We start from the raw sequence: 19,642 nt of genomic DNA on the forward strand, positions 1-19,642 counted from the left end.
GCCTGGCGTGCTGCGATTCAAAGGGTCGCAGAGAGTCGGACACGACTGAGCGACTGAATTGAACTGAACTGAAAAAGAGGCAACACGTCTCCCCCACAGGGTCGTGGTGAGGAGCAACGTTTCTTGGTACTCGTTGCACACGTGCCTACAGACAAGAATACACCTCCGGGGACTTCCCTGGTGCTCCAGTGGCTAAGACTCTGCGGGGTCCGGGTTTGATCCCTGGTGGGGCAACTGAGATCCCCCATGCCACAACTGAGAGTTCTCATGATGCAACTATAACTAAAGATCCCCTAAGCAGCAACTAAGAGCCAGGTACAGCCAAATAAATAAAAATTAAAAAAGGAAAGAATACACCTCGGGCTCTGTCCAGGGTGGAGCAATTCCACGCATAATCCCCAGAGTGAGCCTGGCGAAGGGAGTGATGGACACTTGGACAACAGGCGTCCAAGCGCCCACTACACTGGAAAGCGCGGCCCGACGTGAGCCATCACTCTTCCGGACCGAGGCTCGGAGAAGAACTCATGCGCTACGTGTCCTTTGCCCGGGACCCGCGCCCCCTGCCCGAGCCACGCCCCCGCGGGCGAGCAGGAGGTGTCATCGATGTGCTCGGCGCTCTCCTGAACCAGCCCTAGGAGTGGGCGGGCCTACTTTCCTCAGGTGGTCTAACAGGCACCGGGCCGGACCAATGGCGTGGCATCAAGACTCCGCCCCGTCCTTCCGATTGGCCAGCGCTGGAAAGCCGCGGCCCCGAGCCTCCCGGGGCGAGCCGGATTGGGACTCAGCCCGGATCATCCTCGCCGTGCTCTCCCTGCACTTCGGGTCTGATTGCTCCAGTCCGCTCTGCCGTCGCCGCCGTCGCCGCCATGGCCCAGTGAGTGACCCCCCGGGTGGCTAGGGGACTTTCCAGGGGCCACCGCGGACACCGGAGCCGTCCCCGACGTCGCCTCGCCCCGGGGGTCTCCAGAGCCCGGCCTCGTGGCGCCCGGAGCCCGGGACCTCCAGAGAAGCGCCGGACCCCATTGTCAGCCCCGCGGCCTCGCCTTTCCTGGGACCCAGCCCCTCTGCCCCTCGCGGCGACGCGGGCGGATCCCGTTCCTAGGAAAGGAGAGAGAGGAGGGGACAGGCGTGGCCGAGGGCAGCTCGGGTCCCTGGACGGCCCGGCTGCGGAGACGGAAGGCCTCGGACGCGTCATCACCAGCTCGGCCGTAGCGCAGAAAAGACTCCGTGCTGTGAACCCCCTCCTCGTGCATGTGTCGTTGGTCCAGGAGAACTTAGGGACCGGCGAAGTGGTAGAGGGGGGGTGGCCTGAAGGCTGCAACCCCGGCGTTTAAAGTGCAACAGGGAGGAGTGGGCTAGAGGAACGTTAAAACGAGTTGTTAATTGTATCAAAAGCTGGAAAACTCTGCGTTGTGATGAATTAAGTGCAACTGACACAGTTTCCTTTGTTCCTCTTCCCCTCTTTCAGAGCTGACATTGCCCTAATTGGATTGGCTGTCATGGGCCAGAACTTAATTTTGAACATGAATGACCATGGCTTTGTGGTAAGTGGGGAGGGGCACACTCTTCCCTTGGGGTCCTCCATGCCTTAGCCTGAGTGTGGGGGACTGTTCTGATTTGGAAGATCCCCTGTAACCTGGAACCGTGGTTCTCTTGCTGGGTGCTCTGTTGTTGCTTAACATTTTTGCGAGAGAGAGAAGGCCCACTTTACATGTGGGGGTGGGAGGGCCGACTTCACAGTCCTCTCAGAAAGGAGTCCTGCTGAAGGGATCTGCCCATTCTGTAAGGTTTGTGGCCTTGAGTAAACCTGCCCCTCTCCTGAGGAGGAGAAGTCCCTCCCAAAGTGTAGATCTCTAAATTTATTGCCTAATGGGATCTGGAGAAAAGTTCAGGTGTGAGTACTAAACTGGCTTAGATACAAGGATTATCAGTGACAAAAGGTAACAGTCTGGAACTAGCTGGTTCCCAGATTTAAGTCCTAACCAAATAGTGACAGGCTCTGGCCCGATATGTTACGGGCAGTTGACCTTTGCTTATATCCAGTCCTTTGCTTTTTTATCCTGTTATAGTTAACTTGACGGTGATCCATCAGCACTTGGGTGGAGAAAAGTTAGAATCAGGGTCCTCCCTCCCCAAAACCTTGGGCTGTGTAGAAACCCATTGTCCCTTGATCCTCAGTCTGAAGGTCTTCTGTGTCCTAGATCTCCTAATCAGGCCCCTTGTCTTTCTAGGTCTGTGCTTTTAATAGGACAGTCTCCAAAGTTGATGACTTCTTGGCCAATGAGGCGAAGGGCACCAAGGTGCTTGGCGCTCACTCCTTGGAGGAAATGGTGTCCAAGCTGAAGAAGCCACGGCGGATCATCCTGCTTGTGAAGGCTGGTCAGGCTGTCGATGATTTCATTGAGAAACTGGTGAGGCCAGCTCTTCCCCAGCTGCCACTTATCTGACAGGACTTCCTTTAGCTCTTTCACTGCTTTTTAGTTAAGAACTTTTGTCCCTTTTCAGTTTCTGGATGCAATGTGCTCACTTCTGACAAAACTGCTGCTTTAATGACTCAGTGGTGTTTAACTTGATTGGCGCTAATTAAGTAACAGTATATCCTTGGGTGGTAATAATTCTTTGTATATAAAATTCTGAGGCCACCAAGAGACATGTCAGTAAGACTTCATTATCAACCAGAATAGAGATATCAGTAATTTCAGTGAACTCTATCTTTGATGTTCAAAAAAACTTACAGTTCTGGGACTTCCCTAGCGGTCCAGTGGTTAAGATTCCACTATGCCTCTGTTAAAAAAGAAAAATGACCTAGAAAAGAAGACCGTTGTGATAAATGACACCAGATTTTTTGTGTAGTAAGATGTCAGGCTGCCCAGGACTAGTTCAGACAGAATGAACTGGAAAATTGCAGAGTACTCTTCAGTGTGTGTGTGTGAGAGAGAGAGTCACTCAGTTGTATCTGACTCTTTGCGAACCCCTGGCCTGTAACCCACCAGGCTCCTCTGTCTATGGAGTTCTCCAGGCAAGAATACTGAAGTGGGTAGCTATTCCCTTCTCCAGGGGGTCTTCCTGACCTAGGGATCGAACCTGGGTCTCCTGCATTGGAGGCAGATTCTTTACCATCTGAGCCACCATGGAAGTCCACTCTTCAGCACAGGACAGTATTAAGTAATATAAACTGGAGCCTTGTAGGGGAGGTTGAATAATGAATCTCCCTTGTTGGGGGAGATTGAATGATAAAGCCAGCTTAGTTGGTGAGCCATAGGAAGATATTCTTGTTCAATGCCTGGTCTTTTTCTGCCATCTTAAAATGGTGGTGATCAAATCATTTATTCATTTACCAAACTATTAGATATTTACTGGACCCACACTCTGTTGCAGACAGAGATTTTATAGATCTTTTAAAACTAATCCAATCTAGGAATATAAATTAGACAGGTGTTACCCATTGGAAATATAAAATTTTCCAAGTAGGATTTGTTTGTTGTAAAACTCTTAGTTAAAAAGAATCATTTCAGTTGTGGAGAGTTCTGACTGGGTTTGCTTGCTATCCCTAAGCTTTCAAATAGGGTTTCCCTGGCCTGGTGGCCAGACAGCAAAGAATCTGCCAGCAGTGTGCAAGACCCGGGTTCTCTCTCTAGGTTGGGAAGATCACCCGGAGAAGGAAATGGCAAACTGCTCCAGTATTCTTGCCTGGAGAATTCCATGCACAGAGGAGCCTGGTGGGCTACAGTCCAAGGGTTTGCAAAAGAGTCAGACATGACTGAGTGATTGACACTTTGACTTTCAGCTCTAGCCTCAGAGAGGATTGTTGAAAGTTAAACTTTATACACACACACACTTTCAGGCTGGGTTTATTTGGGATAAATTCTTGTTTGTTTTAACTGGTCAAGGTATGTTCATTTTCGTCTTTCATTTCTTTGCCTTAATGCTGGTATCTGGTTAACAGGTACCTTTGCTAGACGTTGGTGATATCATCATTGATGGAGGAAATTCTGAATACAGGGATACCATGGTGAGTGTTCCTCAGTCCACGTTCTTCCAGGTTCTGGGAACATTTTAGAAAAAAGTAGCAGCACTGCACATGTAAGGGGAGAGTGGACATCCTTCTGTGGTGTTGATTCTTTGGGGACTGGCCATCAAGACATACCTGATGGATGAGGTTCTCACCGGTCACACGTGTAACTCAGAAGGATGACTGCTACTTAGACTCGGCAAGCTGGGCGTTTATGCTCATGTTGCCTTTCTCTCCACCAGTACGTGATACATCACTGGGCAGTGTGGGTGAGGACTGCTGCTCTAATGGTTTCATGTGCTGGGAAAGTCCCGGTACAAGCTAAGTGCCAAATGGCCATAAGTCATGCTTGTATTAAACCACCTCATCATTGAGTCTTATTGTACAAGGTCTGTAAGGTGAGAATATATGTTTGGCTTTATTACTTCCTGTTGGGTTGAGTCGTGTCCGACTCCTGCAACCCCATGGACTGTAGTCTACCAGGCTACAGTCCTCTGTCCATGGGGATTCTCTGGGCAAGAATACTGGAGTTGGTTGCCAGTTCCTTCTCCAGGGGATCTTCCCAATTCAGGAATCGAGCCTGGGTCTCCTGCATTGCAGGCACATTCTTTACCAACTGAGCTACGAGGGAAGCCCTCCCTTTGGGTAGCTATCTTAAACGTCCATGGATTTTTTTAAGTTCCCAAACTGAGGGAATTAAGTATCTTGAATGGCCAGGTTATTCTTGGATTCTTGGGTCACTGAAGTCAAATGTGGGATGTCCATACCTGTCTCATATGGTGGGAGAAACTGATTTTAGGAAATATGATGAAATTCTTTTTCTTTCCTGTAGAGACGGTGTCGAGACCTCAAGGAGAAGGGCATCTTGTTTGTGGGGAGCGGAGTTAGCGGTGGAGAGGACGGGGCCCGGTATGGCCCGTCGCTTATGCCCGGAGGGAACAAGGAGGCCTGGTAAGTACCACAGGCACCACCTGCGTGGGCACAGGGAGCCTGGACCTGGAGATCAGTGGGTGGAGGTCAGCCCTGCCACACACTTTCCTCTGTGCAGTCTGAGTGATGGACATGGGAGACACTGGACACAGTCTTTTATCTATAAATTTTGTTGCTTTGATGTAATGTGTGTGTCTTGTTTCTCTTTTCCTTTTTTTCTCTGTTATTTTCTCCAGTACCAATATTGGAAGTTCTAAGTAGGCTTTAAGGGTTCAGAGGCTTTAAGAAGGCAGCTCAGATAATGCACTGTCTGGACTTAGGAGTAAGATTTGCCTCTTCAGCTCAGGTATAGTTAATCACTGAGTAATGGCAGTCAGATGGGGCCTCTTCCGTTCCCTGGAAACCAGGTAGAGAATTTTTCCTTAACTAAGGAAGAAACGAATTTTACATTGCTCACTGTGCTGTGTGTAAGGGGACGGGTAGTCGGCCGGAAGGGAGGTGCTCTGGTGATGATGTAACAGGTGGGCTGTATGAGACAGAAGGGTTGCGGTGATAAGCCGGGTAGAGGATTAAAATGAAAAGATGCAAGTAATTAGTTATATGTAACTTAGACTGAGGGAAATACCACTGCTGAGGCTGCAGGAAAAGAGAAAGCCAGATAGAGAATAATAGATGGAGCAGAAGAGAAAGAAATAGAAAAGGAAGGATCCCTGTAAGGGAGACATGGACAGGTAATGTGCTTTTTTGAATGAGTTTGGTTTCCAAATATTCTAGACTTATACTAGGCAATAAAGTAAGACATGATTGTGGGACTTCCCTGGTGGTCTTATGGTTAAGACTCTGAGCTTCTATTGTAGGGTGCATGGGTTCAGTCCCTGTTTGGGAAACTAAGATCCCACATGCTTTGAGGCTTGGAGAAAAAAAAGTTAAAAAGAATTTATTAAAAAAGGAGTGATCAAATCCAGTCCCCAGAGATGAGGGGTTTATTGGGGAAGATTATTCTTTTAATTACTCCCCTAATGATTAGTTAGTTAGTTCATTCGCTCAGTCATTTCCCACTCTTTGGGACCCTATGGACTGCAGCACGCCAGGCTTCCTTGTCCATCACCAACTCCCAGAGCTTGCTCGCTCATGTCCGTCGAGTTGGTGATGTCATCCAACCATCTCATCCTCTGTCGTCCTCTTCTCCTCCTGCCTTCAATCTTTCCCTAATGATTCTCTTCAATATGTTAACATCTAGAAGCAGAGGCCTTCCTGCTTCTCAAAAGCTTGAAAAAATTTACCTTGGGTACTGCCCAGTGGGGGCTGTTAGAATTGCAGACAATACACACGAAAGTGCTATACACAGACATTCATGAGTGCTCCAGTTCCCATGAATACATTTTCCTGACTGGTCCGTCAGGAGCAGAAATGGTACTTTTACCTGAAGAAGTGAGTCAAAGTCCAGGGAAGCTCTGAAGGGTTACAGTGGAGCTGCCTCGGCCCCTCATCCTTTGCAGCGCTCTCAGGTTTTGTGTCTTCACCGAATCCCTTCTGTGAAGGAGCCTGTATTGGTCAGCAGTGAGGAGAACAGAAGGAAAAGGCGTCAGGAGTTACAGGAGGCGTGCAAGGAGTGCAGAGCAGCTGCTTTTTCTCCGAACGATAAGGAGTGCAGCTCTTAAAAGCACTTCCGGGTTCTGTCTGTCCAGGGTCCTGCCGTCAGTGATAACATCATTCCAGACAATAGAAGGCTCTGTGGGAACGGCAGGGATCGCAGTGTCTTCTGAGATGCACAGAAGTTACTCTTGGGGCTTTGCTGACCCTTCCGCCCAGGCTTTTTGTCTCTTACCTCAAACCAGATAGTCCGCAGCCTCCAACTGGCTTACCTTGAGGACTTAGCTTATTCATTACTTTTTCAAGGGCACTTCCACCTCCCATTAGAAAGGAAAAATTGGGTGGGAGGGGCCGTCCTTGAGAACTTAAGGGAGCCCTCAGCCCTTCTGTTCTTGGCAGCTGAACCACGCGCTTCCCTCCCGCAGGCCCCACATCAAGGCCATCTTCCAAGGCATCGCCGCCAAAGTGGGGACGGGAGAACCCTGCTGTGACTGGGTAGGTTCTGGGCCCCTCTTGAGCCGGTTGGCACCATGGGCAGAGTGTGCAGAGGATCACTGCAGGCCCGGTGGTTTGCTTTGTCACATGAGCGCCTCAATCTTTTAAGTCACTAGCGTAGCTGGTGTCTAAAATGTGCCTATTGCACATTCCTTGTATCTTAATATTCATAACTGGAGGTTGATTTTTTTTTTTGGTTGATATTAAAAGCAGCCCTTCTCAATTAATCTAAAATAGGGATTCCTTAAAAAAGGAACGGGAAAGACAAGGTGAACTAAGATTTTTTAGTCATATTACTTCATGGCTAAAGAAAGAATGCCAAGGGAATTCCCTGGCGGTCCAGTGGTTAGGACTTCACAATCTCACTGCCATGGCCTGGGTTCAGTCCCTGGTTAGGGAACTAAGATCCCATAAGCTGCACAGCCAAAAACAAAAGAATGTCAGAATCAAATGTGGAGTTTGCTTCTGGGATGGGTACTCTGTGCTAGATTAGCACAGAAAAGCTGCAGCTTTTTGCCCTCACTGAATGTGACAGAGGCCAAGGCCCCTTCCTATATTTTGTGTTATGAACAAAATACATTGTCTCTTGTTACAGCTTCAGTCCATCCCATCAATGAAAAGAGCACTGGGCTGGGGACACCTGAGTTGTCATGCTGGCTCCCCACTAACTAGAACTGTGACATTAGGTGGTCACTGTGTTCCCTGGGCTTCAGCCACTGTGTCCTCTGGGCTTTAGTTACTGTGTTCCATGGTCTTCAGTCACTGTGCTCCATGATCATCGGTCACTGTGTTCCCTGGGCCTCAGTCACTGTCTTCCATGGGCTTCAGTCACTGGGTCCCCTGGGCTTCAGTCACTGTCTTCCATGGGCTTCAGTCACTGTCTTCCATGGGCTTCAGTGTTCTCATTTGTCAAATATGGGGGTTGGGCTGGGTGACCTCCAAAATCGCTTTAGCTCCTAATCCCCTGGAATTTTATTCTACGTACCATTTTTATGATGTTTTGTTTTACATGAGATAAAAGATAGGGATGAAACAAGGACTTAAGGGAATAACGGGTCCTCCCCATGCCCAGGCCTGACAGGGCCTGGTGACTAAGCTGCCCTCACACTTTAACCCCGTGGTCACTGAGGTCGGTCAACCCCTTATGTCAAGAGGGGCTGGTGCTGTGATTCAGAGGACTGAGTAACTTCCTCACAAGTGTGGAGGATTGGGAAGGGAGTTTGTTCCTTGAATAAATTGCTACAGTAAAAATGAAGGTACAGTGGCAGTAACTTTTTTTTAGATACATTTAGGACATAACCATGGAGAAAATAACAGTACTTGCTTGTGTATCTTGGTCAACTCTGGTTGACTTTCCATAGCCCCAAGCCCTACCCTTAGGTTATTGAAAAAGTTGGTCTAGACACTAAAAGTGGGCACCCCTTAGTTCAGTACTGAAGTTACAGGAAGGAAGGGGTGAAGCAAGGTGTTATTAGCCATGTTATTTAACGGCCAAAGTGTCAAAACCAGGAGGGGGTAGGTCAGCAGTGGTAACGTGGGTGGAGGAAGCTTCTGTCTAAGGGTGACCTGGGACAGCATTCCTCCCGGCTGTGCGACTGCGGGGATACCGCTTGGGCCACCAGCACTGTCCATGGGCAGGCATGTCCCAGCACGTCCCTGGCCTGGAGATGGCAGCACCTGACTGTCCAGTCTGATGCCCCGTCACGCTCCTTGTCCAGACTCCTTGCCCTCCAGCCAGTTTTCAGGTACTCTGGCTTCCCATGTGGCTTGTCCACAGGGACAGAGGAGGGTGTCGCTTGGACTAACACTGGTCGCCACTAAGATACACTAAGTTAAATTTCTCATCATAAATTCACAGAGTGGTATTGTGGTTTTAAAACCTTGCTGGCTTTATTATACATCAGTACCTTGTCCACTCTGGCACCCTGGCGAGAACATATTTCTGGGCTTACATGGTTGAGGGCCAGACCTTGCATCTGAGGTCTCCTTACCCCTCAGCGGCCATTACAACTACAGAACCTTTCTATATTGTTTGAAGTACAAGTGGTTTAACTGACCAGCTCGTTTTCCCTTGCGGTTGAAAATACTGTAGATACATCTTCATTTTTTTGTCTGGGGAGGGAGCCTGGCCAAAGAATTGGGCACAGGCTCCTCTGGTGATTTGTGGACCCCTGAAGGCCTCCTGGCTTGTGGCTCTAACAGGTGGGGGACGAGGGTGCAGGACACTTTGTGAAGATGGTGCACAACGGCATAGAGTACGGGGACATGCAGCTCATCTGTGAGGCCTACCACCTGATGAAGGACATCCTGGGCATGGGGCACCAGGAGATGGCCAAGGTGAGCCTGGGCAGGGGGCAGGGCGGGAGTGCTGCATGCTCAGTCATGTCTGACTCTTGGTAACCCCATGGACTCTATAGCCCACAAGGCTCCTCTGTCCATGGGATTCTCCAGGCAGGAATACTGGAGTGGGTTGCCACTTCCTTCTCCAGGGGATCTTCCCGACCCAGGGATCTAATCCACATCTCCTGCATTGGCAGGTGGATTTTTTTTTTTTTTTTTACCACTAGCACCACCTGGGAAGCCCCATGGGTGGTAGCAATAAATCTTTGCTCATTCTTTTTCTCTTGGTCATTCTGGTGGCCTGGCTGGACTCAGCCTAATTCAAGGGCTGCTCTCAGTAATAGGATCATAAAATCTTAACAGCCGATCACTCAGCCAGGGGCTCTTGATGGTAATCACCACCCCCACCAGGGACCTGATGGTGTGTCAGGCCAGTGTCACTCAACTGTAGGGTCCCTCATGGGAGGAGCAGCAGAAGCCTGCTTTTCTGATCAAGGTGGGACTGGCTGACAGTTAATTAAAAAGTTAGAGATGGAAACAAGTGTCTCCCCCAACATTTTATTATGAAAGTGTTCAAACATATAAGACAACTGAAAGAATGCGTGATCACTTACATACACACAACCTAGACTATACCATTAACATTTTACTATATTAAGTACTTGCTTTATTGAGTATCTGTCCATCCCTCTATTAGTTTTATATAAATAAATATATTTCTTATATATATTTGAAATGTATACTTCAAAGTAAACTGCAGGTGTTAGTACTCTTTGGATACTTCAGCATCATTAAATAGGCAAACATTTATTTTTTGGCTGCATAACAGGTGGGATCTTATTTCCCTGACCAGTGGAAGTCTTAACTACTGGACTGCCAATGAAGTCCCCTATTCTGAGCTTCCACTGCAGAGGACATGGGTTTCATCCCTGGTTGGAGAACTAAGACCCCACATACTTTACAGTGCAGCCCCCCCAAAAATATCGGAAGGTATGTTCAAGAGTTCATTCACCCATCATTTTATGAGACTTGGGTCCTTTTAAGTATGGCCATGCTGATCAGCATTCTAGTCAGCCTTCTCATCTAGAGTTCATCCTTTCAGTTATTTCCAGTGGAACATGATTGAAAGACGCTTACTTGCAAGGCACACAGTGCAGAATCCTTCCAGATTCTCTACATTTTTTTGCTCCTAATTTTTATTTTTTTTCCCTCCTAACTTTTAAATGTGTGTCATCCCCATTTACCTTGTTTTACTGATTTTTCTTTATTGTTCTTTCAAAAACAATGACTTAGTTTTCATAGAAACATTACTTTTTTGTGTGTGTTCATATTTAATTTGTTTACATAATATAAGTGCTATATTATATGCCAGGCACTCTTCTATGTTGGGAACATATTAGTGGAAAAAACCAAAGTCCTTGCCCTCATGGATCTTGAGAAGACAGACAATAATGACTGATTATAAAAAGCTAGTTCATGATCATTATTGTAAAGAAAAGTAAAGGGATGTATGAGGCCGCTCTCTGGATCGACTGATGGAGAAAGGTGACTGTACGGAGACCCATGCGAGGTGAGGGTACACCCGGCTCAGGGAAGCACAGTCTGGTGATCAGAAGACCAGCATCAACAGGCTGCAATCAGAGCAGCTGCCTCTCAACATAAAACTCAGCTGGTGAGAGAAGTGTTCGGGTGTCCTGGAGAGGAGCCGGTTAGCTTCAGGTGTTGAGCAGGTTGTGAGCATCTGTCAGTATTGACAGGGGAGAAGGATGAGTCCATTAAGGGAGTGTCTCCTGTATAATCTTGGTTTCTTTCACATTGTTTTCTTTCATGTCTTGCACACAGGCCTTTGAGGAATGGAATAAGACAGAGCTGGACTCATTCCTGATTGAAATCACAGCCAGTATTCTCAAGTTCCAAGATGCTGATGGCAAACACCTGCTGCCAAAGATCAGGGACAGCGCGGGGCAGAAGGGCACCGGGAAGTGGACCGCCATCTCCGCCCTGGAGTACGGCGTGCCTGTCACCCTCATCGGTAACGCTTAGCTTTTGACTGAACCGTTCTGTCTCATGATTTTGATCCTGATGTCCTTCTGGAGTGTTAGTATAGCCTGGCCACTGAGAGTTAGCAGCTCTTTCCGAGCACCTGTTCAACCCTCGTCAGCTTTCCAGGTGCAGTCTGCTCTTCCTGCATTTGCGTAAATTTACAGTGTGAGAGAGAGGCTGAAGCTGCCTTTGAATCTCTTTGTAATCCTTCTGCCAGTCATGTGAGCTTTGAAATGAATTCCAGAATCACTGTCTGTCTTTTGCAGTTTGACTTTGAGTATTATTATTATTATTATTTTTTTGGCTGCACTGCTCAGCTTGTGGATCTTAGTTCCCTGACCAGGGACAGAAGCTGGGGCCCTGCAGTGAAAGCGCTGAGTCCTAATCACTGGACTGCTGGGGAAGTCCCTGGATCATTTTAACATTAGTGAATTAACTATAGTCAGTGACTCAAGGTCTTTTTAATAGGAAAGGTAATTGTAATGGAATTTTTCATACAACAGTTCACACAATAATAAAATCTTAGGTACTCAACATTTTTTACTATTTTGCTAAGGTTTTTTCTCAGTTATCTAATAAAATATAACTTATGCATTTCCAGTCCTTTAATATTTCTTTCCTAAGTTCCTTCTCCTTTTAGAAGAGTACTGCTATCCTGAAGTTGTCTTATATCCTTCCCACCCTTGTTTTTTTATCTTAATGAGCTAAGCATCAAACTCAAAAAGATGTAGAAAGAAGGAAATAATCAGCAGAGATAAAAATACTAAGAGGATTAACAGAACTGCATGATGGTTCTTTAAGAATAAAATAGGGACTTCCACCGCAGGGGGCACAGGTTCAATCCCTGATTGGGGAGCTAAGATCCCGCATGCCTTTCTCTGTGGCAAAAAAACAAATATAAAAGAATAAAATAGATACATTCTGGCAAGACTGAAAAGAAGAGTGAAGGAAGGCTCTGGCCTGTTTAATGACAGGTTGTTTGTTGTTCCTGGCAGAGTGGCTCCCCAACACGTTGGCTCTTCCAGACACGGGTTGCCTTTCCCTCCCTAATCTCCCCCAACTTTGGTTTCCTGGTTAATTACGCTTCACTGTTCACAGGGTGGTTGCAGGCCTGGTGAGGAGGGAAGCAGTTAGTCCAGCTCTGCAGAGAAGGAAGTGGACTGCTATTTAGCTAATCTGAATACCATCCTAGGTGGGCGGGGGCGGGGATGGATCATGGAACCAGTAACTGAGAGCAGTTCGTTCATCATTGACTCAAATATATGAGTATTACAGCCCTCAAGAGAGTCCTGCTCGGATGTTTCAGAGACTTTGTCCCTTCCTATGGATGGCAGGCAGCTTCCTCCCTGGCCAGGTGCCATTCTTGCTTGCTGAACTAATGGGGAAGTGAGTCTTCTGTCTAATCTTTAAGCAACCCTGCAGTTACACCACACTTGCCTTCTTGTGCCTTTTGTCTTTCGAAGCCTCTACCCAGGACTGCTAAGTCATCATGTGTGTGCAAGAGCCCAGAGAGGCGGACGGGGCCAGGGAGACACCCGTTCTTAAGTCTATGGCCAGAATCCTTTCCTCAAAACCAAGGTCCCCTGTTAGTTCCTAAAGGTTTCACTTCATTTTGTCTGTTGGGAAAAATGGTCAGTGATTCTAATTTTGCAAATTGTCAATTGGGTGAATATTAGTGATGATTTTTAAGATACCAAATGGTCTTAATATTAAAATACTATACTGAGGGAATTCCCTGGAGGTCCAGTGGTTAAGACTGTTCACTTCCACTGCAGGCACCATGGGTTTGATCCCCAGTCAGGGAACTAAGATCCTCTATGCCACCTGCCTCACCAAAAAGATAAAGTACTATACTGAAATTTTTTTACTCAAATGAAATAAAACTGTTAAACTGTAACGATGATCATGGATATACCAAAAATTAAACTGTAAGAATTAGAAAATGGAATTTTATGAAGGGTGAAGTCTGTGTTTCTTCTCAATGTACTGGTTGTTTCAGAGTTATGGGTATTAGTGCTTAAAAGAAAATAAATTGAGTCATTGGTGAGCATTTAAAAATTAAAGTCCTCCCAGCTGAAACAAATTTTACCGTTGGACCAACACTGAGTTAATTCTTAATAGTGATTTTATAGTAATAATAGTGATTTGGCTGCTTCGTTTTTCCCCTTAAAGCGCCCCCTTTGAATTTCATGGTGGTCTTTGTGGTTGAATACCAGCATTTATGTGGAAGACTGACTTGGACTTTTACTTTTCAGATTAACTGTTTCGAGCTTCTTAGGAAAGTTTGCTTTAACTCTGGGGGCCTAAGGCTGAGACTTCCAGCCCTTTGTAACACTGAAGTCGCGCTCCACTTCTGCTCCCCTCACCACTCTGGCTGGAGCACTCCTCCTCGTTCTGTGTGTGCACACTGGTGACACATTATCTACCCCCTCCCCCCACGCAGGAGAAGCTGTCTTTGCGAGATGCTTGTCATCTCTGAAGGACGAGAGGATCCAAGCCAGCAAAAAGCTGAAGGGGCCTCAGAATATCCCGTTTGAAGGAGATAAGAAATCATTCCTGGAGGACATTCGAAAGGTGGGGTGCAGGCCCCGTGGGGGTGAGGTGGGGGAGGGGGCTGCTGCCGGAGAGCATCCTGAGGCCACGTGGAGGGGGGACAGTCCAGCCTTGCCCTTTGATCAGATCCGCAGCCTGTCCTAAACTGTAGTCCTTGCACTGCTGGGGGTGGGGATGAGGCAGCAGGATCTGTGCTGCTGGGGGGAATGGGGAGGGGGCAGGGAGGATAGGGCATCCGTGTGCTGACTGCAGCTCTGATGAGTCTTGGTGTCCGTCTTCAGGCCCTCTATGCTTCCAAGATCATCTCTTACGCTCAGGGCTTCATGCTGCTAAGACAGGCAGCCACTGAATTTGGCTGGACCCTCAACTATGGCGGTATTGCCCTCATGTGGAGGGGGGGCTGCATCATCAGGAGGTGAGTGGCGGCGGGGGCTCCGGGGGCTCAGGCGCTCTCAGAAGGGCTTTCCTGGAGCTGTACAGGGAGTCCTTGCTGGCAACCAGGCAGCTTTAGGTGTCACGCCTCACCTTCTTCCTGTGTGTCAGTTACGCGAGTGTCCACACTGCCCCGTCTCAAGTGCTTCCATGTGCACCGTCGTGCCGTCTGCCCAGACCGCTCGCGATCTGGGCTTCAGTGTTGCTGGTCTGTACAGCAAGCTTTGGGGGTGGGATCGGGAGGACAGGTGCCTTCATAGCTTGCTGGGGTATCTGTTACTTCCTCTCCTTTCTGCCAGGCCATCAGCCTGCTACTTGAGATTCATTGACTTCCTCTCCCTTGGTTATTTCAGTGTATTCCTGGGAAAGATAAAAGATGCGTTTGATCGAAACCCAGGACTTCAGAATCTATTGCTGGATGACTTCTTTAAGTCAGCTATGGAAAACTGCCAGGTGTGTAGCCCAGAGCTGGGTGGTGTGGGAGTTTCGTCTCAGTGGGTTTTGCTCTGAAGGGTGTTTGCTTCTTCACACACGCCTGAAAGTCTGTCTTTTCTGAGAGCTAGTTACTAGTTTCTGGCTTTGCTTTTCTGGCTCAGGACTCCTGGCGGCGGGCCATCAGTACTGGTGTCCAGGCAGGCATTCCCATGCCCTGCTTCACCACTGCTCTCTCTTTCTACGACGGGTACAGACACGAGATGCTGCCGGCCAACCTCATCCAGGTAAGCTTTAGGGTGGGTGGTGAACATCCACCTGGGTGGTGCCCAGAGTCCCGTGCCTGCCTCTGTCCTAACCAGCCTGTCCCTTGTTCTCCAGGCTCAGCGGGACTACTTCGGGGCGCACACCTATGAACTCTTGGCCAAGCCGGGCCAGTTCATCCACACCAACTGGACAGGCCACGGGGGCAGCGTGTCCTCGTCGTCGTACAATGCCTGATGGGATTCTGTTCCAAGCCATGACTTCGAAGACCGGGACATTCCATTTGCCACACAGCACTGCTTACATGGTCCTCTGCCCTACTTTCTGCTCAGATCTTTTAAAATATCATGTGTTGTAAGAAACTCCTCTGAAGAGTTGGCCCAAGTCTCTATGTGTCAAGTAGTTCTGAGAGAACCAGCACGCCCTCTGCCCTCGCCTCTTGGGACGGAGCAGGAGTGGAGTGTGTGCGAGACAGTGTGAGCCAGCTCCCCGAGGCAGAGTTCCCCGCATGTCCCCTGTGGGTGAGTGAGGCAGCAGCTCTCCTCAAGGTGGGGAAGGGTTTTGTGGAATTTGATCAAACTGGATCCTTTGTATCACACACCTGAACTCCCTTTCCTTTTACTTAATAAAAGAAAAAAAAATCCACGAAAAATCGTATTTATGCTTTTTCTCCAGACTCTTTAAGTAGTCTTACCTCATCCACACTAAGCCACAGCCTCACTGGCAGAAAGATGTGCACCTGATTTCATTACATTTGAATTAGTTTATTTCCTTTATTTAGTCTTGTTAAATATTTTCTTATTTTCTTTAAAAAAAAATAAAACAAAAAACCAATACCACTAAACACTAAATTTAGGTAATGATTAACTGGAGGGAAGGGTGAGGAAATAGTCAGGAAGTGAGTAAACTACCTTATCACCTAGCTGTATGACTTAAGACAAATAAATTATTTAAGATCTCTGGCCTCTGTTTTCTCATTTGTAAAATGGGGATAATAATCATACCTGCCTCCTTAAGAAGCTTCCCTTGTGGCCCAGCTGATAAAGAATCCGCCTGCAATTTGGGAGACCTGGGTTGGGAAGATCCCCTGGAGAAGGTAACGGCTACCCACTCCAGTATTCTGGCCTAGAGAATTCTGGCCTTCTTAAGGCTATTTTGAAGATACACCTGGTAAAAACTGAACAACACTTGACACATAATAAGCACCTACATAAATGGTAATTATTATTATTTGTAATTATTGGTAATGGTAATTATTACCACTTGAGGGTGTGCCTGTCCTGGACACAGTAGTATTTCTGAAGAAACCAAATGTTACTTCTCAGCATTTACTGGTGAATACACTTTACAAACCAGCCCTGAAACAGTTCTTGGCGGGGCACCTCTGTGTGCTCAGGTGTGTAAGTTAAGCAGATCTTCACTGAATATACCACTAATATAACCCCTTCACCACCACCACCCTGCCAGGGGTGGAGCTTGGTGGGGGTTGGGGGTGGGAGGATGTGGACTCTGAGTCAGCAGGTCTGGGGTGGGGAACCCATATTCTGCATTTCTTTTTAAAAATTATTTTAGAGAATAATTACTTCACGATATTGTGATGGTTTTTGCCATACATCAACACCAATCAGCCACAGGTATACCTGTGTATACATTCTGCATTTCTAACAAGCTCCCAGGTTCCCATTGTGGCATAAGAAGGGCAAGATAAAAGGAAACTGTTTTTATTGTTAAAATGATATGAGTCCTTTGCCTGGGTGTTTGTTTTTTTTTTTTTTTACTATATATTATTTCATGCCTTAGGAATTTTATATACCATGACTTATTAGAAAAATACATTGATAAAAAACTCTTTACATTAGCTCTAGTAAAGGCAGCCCAGCCCAATGGTTAGAGCCTGGGCCCATACCTTAGATTCACCACTAATTCACGGTTACTCTGATCCTTAACCTCGGTACCTATGGGCTGCCTCGTCTGTAAAAAGATGATAATAGCACCTGTGTCACAAAACTCTTTTGAGGATTAGTGTTTGCCACACAGTGAATCCTATTTATGATCTACTCTTTATGACCTGCCTCCTGGTGAAGGTGAGGTGGTTGAACAATCTTAATTAAAAGTGGTTGGAGGTGGACACAGACGGGTTCTGCTCCCAGCCTGGTGGGTCTGTCCAGCACACCTGCTGCGGGGACAATCTGGGGTCTGTTCTGGCAAAGGGCCTCCCTTGGCAAAAAAAACACGTGTAGGTCTATTATGATGTCAGCCACAGCTTCTTCCTGCTTTATTTGGGACAGAAAGGAGTTAATTGGAAAGACATACGGGGGAGGGAGGGAGGCTCAAGAGGGTCGGGATATATATACACACACATAGACCTGATCGATGTTATATAGCAGAAACTTAACACAATATTGTAAAGCGATCACACTTCAATTGAAGGAGAAAAAAAAAAAAGAAATGGATCCAACAAGGGAGCAGACATGATCTCTCAGCAGAGGCTTTAGGCAGGGGATTTGCAGCTGTCATCTTTGAGGCAGATGGAAGCCATCTTTTCAGGAGGGGTAGAGAGACCATCAGGATGTACATGCCATGTTTAGTATGTATGTTAGCACAGACATGTTCACTGTCTAGTAATGGATACGCTGTGCCAGTTTCTGCCCAGTGTGTAACAAACCATCCTAAACTCCGCGGTGTAACATAACTACCATTTTTTTATATCCTGAGAGTCAGAAATTTGGAAGGCTACCTGGGTGACGGCTTATCTCTGTTCCACAATGTCTGGGGGCCTCAGCTAGGAAGACTTGAAAGCGGGGGGTGGTTCCATGGCTGGGACCACGTGGAGGTGTCTGTCTTCTTCATTCATCAGGTGGCCAGTGTTGGCTGGGACCTCAGCCCTGGCTATCAGCTGGAAAGGTACATAGTGGCCTCACCATGTGGCCTCAACTGAGGCAAACATCTTACTTGGTGGCTCAGTGTTGCAGCTAACAAAACAAACAACACCTTGCCTTTAAGGCCTAGCCATATTGGCAAATAGACGGTGAAACAATGGAAACAGTGACAGACTTTATTTTCTTGGGCTCGAAAATCACTGCAGATGATGACTGCAGCCATGAAATTAAAAGACGTTTGCTCCTTGGAAGAAAAGCTATGACAAACCTAGACAGTGTATTAAAAAGCAGAGACATTCCTTTGCCGACAAAGGCCCGTCTAGTCAAAGCTGTGGTTTTTCCATTAGCCATGTATGAATGTGAGAGCTGGACAATAAAGAAAGCTGAGCACTGAAGAATTGATGCTTTTGAACTGTGGTGTTGGAGAAGACTCTTGAGAGGTCCTAGGATTGCAAGGAGATCAAACCAGTCAATCCTAAAGGAAATCAACCCTGAATATTCATTGGAAGGACAGATGCTAAAGCTCCAAAACTTTGGCCACCTGATGCAAAGAACTGACTCACTGGAAAAGACCCTGATGCTGGGAAAGACTGAAGGCAAGAGAAGAAAGGGCCGATGGAGGATGAGATAGTTGGATGGCATCATCGACTCAATGGACATGAGTTTGAGCAAGCTCTGGAAGAACAGTGAAGGACAGGAAAGCCTGGCGTGCTGCAGTCCATCGGGTCGCAAAGAGTCAGACACGACTGAGTGACTGCACAACAACAGTGGACATAGCAGAGCATTATTTCAGCCACATTATATCAGTTACAAGAGATTCATAAGTTCAAGGGAAGGAGTATTAGGCTTTACCTCTTGATGGTGGAGTGGAGAGTTCTAGAGGAACATGTGGGTCAGGAGATTTTTCTTTTTTTTTCAAGTATAATCTGCCAAATATGCTTCCTTTGAAAAGGACAATTTGTGACATGGGGAGGTTGGGAACTCTGGCCTTATTTGGGGGTTTTCCTGAGGGTCTCATATAGTAGTCAATGGCACACATGAGAATAACAATAGCTAACAGAGGGTGTGCCAGGCACTGTTTTAAGTTTACTCATTTCATACAAAACCTCTGAAAGAGGTCCTATCATTATTTCCAGTTTACAGACAAAGCCTGAGGATGTGAAGTAACTTGTCCAAGGTCACAGAGCTCCTGCAGAACTGAAGTCTGAGCCAGAATCCACATATACAATCACCAGGTTATCATACCGCTCAGTGTGGCCAGTGGGTACAGTCACACATTGCTGTAACCATTTGTCTGGTGGTGAGAGAATCTGAAGCTCCGGACGTCATGAGTTCTTGTGCTCAGTCACTCAGTTGTGTCTGACTTTCTGACCTCATGGACTGTAGCCGGAGAGGCTCCTCTGTCCATGGACTGCTCCAGGCAAAATAGCAGAGTGGGTTGCCATTTCCTCCTCCAGGGGATCTTCCCAACCCAGGATCGAAACTGTGTATCTATGTCTGCTGCACAGGTGGTCTCCTTAACACTGTGCCACCTGGGAAGCCCCTATAGGACACTTGATCTTAGCCAAAAGGCCACCAGCTCCTAGAATATATGTAACAGCTGATGGAGATGGAGTTTTGAATTGACATTTTACAGTGAAAATTTAGGAAAAATAAATGATTCAACATT

At 47.1% G+C, this 19,642-nt stretch overlaps 1 protein-coding gene across 1 annotated transcript; it reads left to right on the top strand.

Annotated features, from left to right (window-relative positions):
* Positions 1–735: 735 nt before the first annotated feature.
* On the top strand, positions 736–15,746 carry PGD (phosphogluconate dehydrogenase). Its single transcript, XM_043484807.1, has 13 exons — positions 736–874; positions 1,469–1,544; positions 2,232–2,411; positions 3,947–4,012; positions 4,845–4,963; positions 6,961–7,030; positions 9,233–9,367; positions 11,213–11,402; positions 13,857–13,987; positions 14,248–14,381; positions 14,752–14,851; positions 14,995–15,117; positions 15,212–15,746. The coding sequence occupies exons 1-13, from the start codon at positions 867–869 to the stop codon at positions 15,329–15,331; spliced, it is 1,452 nt and encodes a 483-aa protein (XP_043340742.1). The 5' UTR covers positions 736–866; the 3' UTR covers positions 15,332–15,746.
* Positions 15,747–19,642: the final 3,896 nt, after the last annotated feature.

Source organism: Cervus canadensis, chromosome 13 (assembly GCF_019320065.1).
Source record: "Cervus canadensis isolate Bull #8, Minnesota chromosome 13, ASM1932006v1, whole genome shotgun sequence".
In the NCBI taxonomy this organism is placed as follows: domain Eukaryota; kingdom Metazoa; phylum Chordata; class Mammalia; order Artiodactyla; family Cervidae; genus Cervus; species Cervus canadensis.